General features: G+C 32.5%; 1 protein-coding gene across 2 annotated transcripts in view; it reads left to right on the forward strand.

Moving 5' to 3' along the window:
- The first annotated feature begins 6 nt into the window (after positions 1-6).
- The window catches only part of LOC128167678 (E3 ubiquitin-protein ligase RNF220-like), a 21,568-nt gene continuing 14,620 nt past the window's right edge, over positions 7-6,954 (forward strand). The window contains exons 1-2 of one of the 2 annotated variants that reach the window (XM_052833532.1): positions 7-93; positions 773-1,318. In XM_052833532.1, coding sequence (XP_052689492.1) covers positions 790-1,318 — 529 coding nt within the window. In that variant the 5' untranslated portion in view covers positions 7-93; positions 773-789. Of the gene's footprint in view, positions 94-540; positions 1,319-6,954 lie in introns of those variants that run through there. The other variant, XM_052833531.1, reaches the window with a different exon arrangement.

Raw genomic sequence — 6,954 nt, forward strand, 5'->3', positions numbered from 1 at the left:
ACAGTTATATCCCACAATTCTAATAATGGAAATGATTTTGAAAACGAGGCATCAACATAGAGGGAAATTCTTTCCAGTAATACTAGATTAAAGGTAAATATTATCCACTAAAATTACATGTCATCTCAAAATTTCAAGATCATTTTACATTTGCTATAGATAAAATTGATATCAATGATTGTTTGCAAACTCTTATTTTTGTTTAAGTGTGTTTGGAAATAAACGTTTTTCAAAACCTAAAATTAATAGGTAGGACGGAATACTTGATGTAGACATTCAAATGTTGCGAAAATATATCCATCCTAATCTTACACTGAACAACACTGAATTCTTATTTTTTAGAGAAGATACGCACTGAAATGGCTTTAACTTTACAAAATTTGCCGTATTTTTCTAAAAGGTGTAAAAATTTCCTGTTATTATATTGAACTAAAAGCTGTTGTTGACATTTTCCATATATGGCATGTGAAGATTTCAGTACGCATGCGTTATCAATTGACAAGCAGGCCTCAATAAAAGTGGGTTGTCCTTAGAGTCTGTATTTAAGTATTTACAACTAACTATATTTGACAAAAGGAACTGGATGAAATGGACACATAATTTTTGTTTATGTGTGTCATGAAGAAATAGACATATATTATTCATTTTGGATTTGTTGAAATCTAAACTTTTTTCGTTTTGTTGAATATGAGTGGAGTTTCTGACTTTGCAATGTTTCGATTTAATTTTTGGCAAAAGCCATTTCTCTCTCACCATGCTGCTGTCCTTGCAGCCTCCCAGTTTAATGCGATGGAAAATTCGTCCTACCTTCCGAATCCCCTCACCTCACCAGCTCTGATGGTCCTAGCTTCAACGGCTGAGGGTCATGAAGGGGGGCGCCTAGCGGCCCCACCTCATCCATACTCCTCGAGTGCGGACGGAAAAGAGATGGTTTCACCGTACGGGAATCCTCCATTCACAATGTACAGGCCAGGGGACCCTTTCCCCCCTCCCATGTACTCTGGGGTGCCACATTTCGTACGGTCTGACCGAAACATGGGAATCATGCCCCCGGCAGCCAGCAGTGCATTCCGACCCGTCAGTACTGACTCAGAAAGTTCTTATCACTCGGCTTTTGGACCGTCGGCAAAGAAGCCGAAATTGGAATCTGGTTCGAAAGAAGAGGAAGGGAGAGGGGACGGTAGCCCAGAATCAAACACTTCGGCCCATATTAAGGAAGAACGGCCCAATAGCATCAGCTCTGTCACCAACTCTGAGGGCTTGTCTGATGGTGGAGAATTTGACCGGGGAACGCCTGATGAGGGAAGAACGCTAAGAAGTAAGTTGTTTTTTAAAAAACTTTTATTGTTTTGAAAAAGAAATTACTAAAGCAATTATTTTGAACTTAATACCCTTTTTAAAAAAAAAAATAGAAAGCTTTATTTGTTAAGCAGAATTTGTTTGCTTTTATTTTATGCTAAAATATAAATGAAACATTAAATTTCTATTCTGTAAACTGTTAGGATATTTAATGATATGTTTCATATTAATTGTTTTCTCCTGTAACTCAATAAGGTGTCAATCTACTGTTTTATCATGTTAAAAATTAACATTTTTTTAAAGAAAAAATATTTATTGACTAAAATGGCCAATGCAGTTAAATATTACATAACTAAACTATAATTATGAATGAATTTAGTACTACCCGGTACATGTTAAATAATTAAATAAAAAATAAATTTGTTTTTGAAAAAATTAATTTTCATAAAAGAAAATGTAGTTACATATAAGATTTTATATATTTTTATAAAAAATTTTGATTTTTTAAAATTTAACATAGCTAAGTTAAAATGAAACTATTTAACCTGTGATTTGACTTTCTGAACTGGATGCCAATCTGAATATCGAATGTTTGTATTCAACAATAGTCGATTATATGAGGTTGCTAAAGTTCTCAGCTTATCAACTGACCATTGGTCCGAGTCATAAAAAGCTAATTGCCTGTAGTGTGACCAATTGTATGGGCTGTATTGTGGAACCTTTTTGACACCAGTGGGAGAAAAAGGCCCCTGGAATAGAATTTGGCAGACCGTAATGTTTAAAATCTGAATAGATTGAATCTAAAATTTAACTTTTGAGACCATTCAATTCAGGGATGTTCATTTAAAAAAAATATATAATGCCAAAAATTAAAGTTGTAACATTTTAAATTATAACAAGCTTAATTTTATTGTACGTGGATTGAATATCTGATTAAAATTCAAACTGTATGTGAAAAAACTTTGTTAAATTGATTTTTATAATAAAAGTAATAAGGAATTATTTTATCAATTGTATTTACCAGTATACTGATTCAAAAACGAAATAATATTATATCTGTACTGGTACATATGTACTTGCAAAATTTCCTCTTAAAGGGTATCAATATATATACATACACAAATTCTGTATTTTAGTGTAAAACATTTGGTGACATAAATGACATTGACAAGTATAATATATATATATGATTATTCTTATTATAAAGATTCTTTGAAAATGTTTTAAATTTCATTACAATTAAGTCTTATCCATTATATTAATCCAACTTTTGAAATATAATGAATAATTAAATAGAATGAATAATGTTTATATATGCACATTTATATAAAAAGTTTTGTCATAGGCGTGCTGCTTTAAAAACTGTATTTAATTAACTGCAGATCAGCAGTTATGTTTATTTTTTAAAGCAAATTTTACAGATTTAAACGATTTTTAAAAAAAATTGATTATAAAATATAACATATTGGTTTCTAAATCCAGAATAATGAATCAGAAGTGTAAACCATAGAAATGACTTTAAAATATTTCTGTATATTTAATTATATTAAGATTAGTAATAAATAAATGAAGATTTACTGACTGTATATTTTTTATTAAATTCAATTCAGTTTAAATGTAATTTAATTTCTTTATGAAAAAATATTTAAATTTATTTTCAATTTATACAATTTTTCTGAATTCAAAAGATTACTTTCCTAAAATATTTATAACAAAATTTTTGTTTTATTTTTTAAAGGTAGATTTCTCTTTTTTCAAACCTTTATACGTCATATACCATCTATCAATAACTGAAAAAATTATGAAAAGAAAACAATGTTGCCTATTAATTAATTTTAAAATATATTCTAAAATGTTGGTAGCATTTAGAAAAATGATTTTAAAGCTTTATGAAAAGAGAAACGCAAGTTTATAGCCTCATGATTTCTAGGGCATAGAGAGGATACTAAAAGTATGTTTCTAAAAAAAACATGTAGAAGACTAAACTAAAATTACACCAATTGCAGTATTTCAAAAAAACTCTAAGGGTTCCTTGCAATTGTATAATGAATTTTTAGTACAGTCAGGCCAAAATAAAATTACTACCGGTATTTGTTTAAAATTGCCTTCTGTCTCATTGAAATACATACCCCAGTTGATTAAATTTAACTTGCAAAAAATAAAGAACTTTTTTTTATGGAATTTTATTTATTTAATTTTTTATTTACATATTTTTAATAAGTTAAACTTCAGGTTTGAAAAAAAAAAATCCCCTCTTCCTTGGTCTAGAAACCTCCATGCGGCAATTCCAAATAACCATTTTGTTAAGGATGGCCTCAGTTTCATGTGTAACATAATTTTGTCTCAGTTGAAAAAACACTATCATATAAATTTCAAAGTTAAAATTTATATCCTTGTGAATGAAAAGAAAATTGTCAGACATATAAATTTATAAGTACAGTAAATGCAAGACAAGATAATGACATTGGGTATCTAACCTAAGGTCAAAGGTCAATATGTGTGTAGTTCGTTGTCCCACGTACAAGCAACCACAAGTCCTTCCAACTTCTGCTCTGTGACAGCCAATTTGTCAAAGAGTGATTTAATTTCGATTTAAAGATTTAATCAAAAATAATCCCAGTTACAAGTGGTTCCTAAAGGCCATTTTGTGATCACTATCTCCCATTTAAATATTTTTCAAGTGTCTCTTTCACATAAAGACTTGAAATATAAATGTGAAAATTGATTAAAACTTCATTACTGTCTCTTGTATAAAAAGAGAAATGGCGAGGTTGGAATGAGTAAACAAGTTACCTAGGTAATTTATTGAACTCTATGTTTTTTACAACCATGAGGTTTTATGGATGAGGCTTGAAAAGGAAGTGCCTTCTTTTGCTGGACTGGCAGTTAGAGAACTTGAAACTCAGTTATCATATTGATAAACGACTTAACGTAGGAGAACTGTTTAAATGAAAGGAACTATTCATGGTTCTGGATTGATTACTGAAAATTTTCCACCTAGATTGTTTGTAATAGAATTAAAATCATCTAAATCTCACTTGCAATGAGTTTATTACTCGCTCAGTGATTTAGGAGCACTGAACTACCAAGTTTTAATACAGAAGCTGATATATTGGAGTAAGAGAAGCATTGTCAAAGACTTAGGTCTGAAAGAGGCTTGTGATGATAAGAGAAAGGCAGGGATTTCTGCTAGTCATTGTATGTACGTTTCTCCCAAGTCTCTCTCTGTTTCATATTCTTATGAAGGGATTACCGATTGCATAGTTTTATCTCCATTTTTTCTACTCACTTGGACAATTTAAATGCTGCAATATTTATTGGGCATCGTATTTCCGTTTGGGGAACCTGTTGTAGTAATAATTGCCCTAATCTTCTATTTGCTAAGGTTTAGCAAGAATGTATTGGAGCAGCAAGTAAGAAATTTATTTTCTGTCAGGGTAGAGTCCCGTATTCAAATTTCGGGCTCTATCTGATGAGAAAGCAGTTATTTATGTGACGATGAGGAATATTAAGGTTTAGTCGTTATCACGACTGAGGGCTATACAAGCTTAGGGACCAATAGAAACCAAGGTGATAGGACTGGCCTCTGTATATTTATCACTTTACCAAATTGCGTTGGTACTCCAAAGACTTGTCAAGTCTGAAGCCTCTCGGAATACACCCCGACCAGTATTCATGGCTAGGGATTACAGACCATAGCAGAGTCACTATTAAGTGCCAAAGTCAAATTGAAACTTCTCTGGAGCAATCCTGTCAGTGTTTATAAGCTTTTTTCCAGAAATCAATGTACAATTGCACCGAGAGTGAAAAAAAAGACCAACACTTAATCTTGATTTTTTCCCGATGATTTTATGCATGGTTTCTCATTATGAAAGGGTTAAAGGATTTGCCACTTTTTTGGCAGACAGATTATAGGTCTCTTAAATATGTCTTCATAATAATTTGAAGTGGAAGTAATTGTGTTTTTGTGTTCTTTACTTGACTCCATTCTGATTCCTGCTTCAATTCATCCATGGTTCTCTCCGTTATTCTTCTTTTGTCCATTAAAAGATTTTTTATGAACATTTAGAGTCATACAGCTTTTATGAATGTTCCTCATGCCGGTCACTGTTTCTTGAGAGAAGAATAAATGCAGATTTGTGGTCTTTCCAGCTTCCGTTTGCCTTTGTGATGCCTGGACGAGCTGAGAACTTTATTGACTGTCCACTGATTTAGTGAGTTTTTGTCAGAACTAGGAACAGATGCAGGACCATCAGTCCTCATCAAATAGAAATTTACCTGTTAACTACCTTGGCAACTTTCGGACAGCTCCGGAGCATTTCTAACGAGCTATGATCTCTCCATTTGTATGACAATGTGTTTATGTCTGCCAGACAATCACTAAGCCCTCTTCAGGTGCTCAATGGAGGTTTAAAGATCCCTCCAAAGTCTAATGGGGTAGTGTCACCTACTCCGGGGCTTCATCATGCATCACTGCTGTACAAGGTACTGAACTTCACAGTATGGCAAAGATGGGCTGATAAGTCTCAGTAAAGTTTGCATTAATTTAACTATAAAAATTAATTTCTCAAAAATCACCAGATTTTTCTTGCCAAGGAAAGGGGTATCTTACCGAGAGACTTACTTTGCATGTCTGGATTACAGAAATGTCATATTCAAAGCTCAGGAAAACAAGATTTGATATTTGAAACAAAGTGGGAGGGAAGGGTTGATTCAATTGGGGTTATTCATGCGTTGTCTTATGTAACTAGCTGAAAATTTCTGACTAGCTTTCAATCTGAGGGTGACATCTTTATAAGCTCACCAGTGTGCAAGTATGCAGCTAAATATCCCCATTGAAGCTGTATTACAAATTTGCTCCCAGAAAAGCACCATTTATCTTCATTAATCCCCCATTGGCTTGAAGTCACTGTCAGAAAACTCCCAATCTCTTACCTGTTATGTCAGGTGAATTGTGATGAATTTCTACCTTGGAATATCAAAGATTATCCCTGAATTAGCCTTTTACAAAGTGTAAATGATTGTGAATATTGATTCTGAAACATTAAGAAGAGACCATAGCATTGGCTGGAAAGGGAATCATTTGCATGGGGCAAAATGTAGTTAGTGGGGTTGTACTTATCAAATATCTTGGTATTCAATGGGGGGAAATCCTATTTAAATGAAAAATAAGCTCTGTTGTCTTTAGAATATATGCTGTTTGGCTTTACCTTATTTTTTTAACGAACAATTTTTTTTATCATTTCTATTTTAATTACTATAGTTTTTAAGAAAAGACAAAACTAATTTTATTTTATTCATGGAGGTTAATTTGGTACCTGGTGCTAGATAAATATTCTTATGAAATACCTATCATACAATTTCCATCTAAAGTGATTGAAAAACTATGGGACAGTAGATTTTGGTTCCTGTGAAGGTGTATTAAACAGTACAGTTTAACAGTTTATTGAGAAATCTGTGATTGACTTTTAATCTATTCTGTGTTGGTTTTGACATCTGTGTGGCTTTGTTGTCCATGTTTGATGTGGGGAGAGTGCTACTGTGGGGAGAGGTCTTGTTGATAGTCCCTCCTGACAGGAACCCGACAACCAGCACAGCATTGTGGATTTAATATTTATTATTTTACTTTTAATGGGATTGGAAATCAACCTGCTT

This window comes from Crassostrea angulata, chromosome 10 (assembly GCF_025612915.1).
Source record: "Crassostrea angulata isolate pt1a10 chromosome 10, ASM2561291v2, whole genome shotgun sequence".
Classification (NCBI taxonomy): domain Eukaryota; kingdom Metazoa; phylum Mollusca; class Bivalvia; order Ostreida; family Ostreidae; genus Magallana; species Magallana angulata.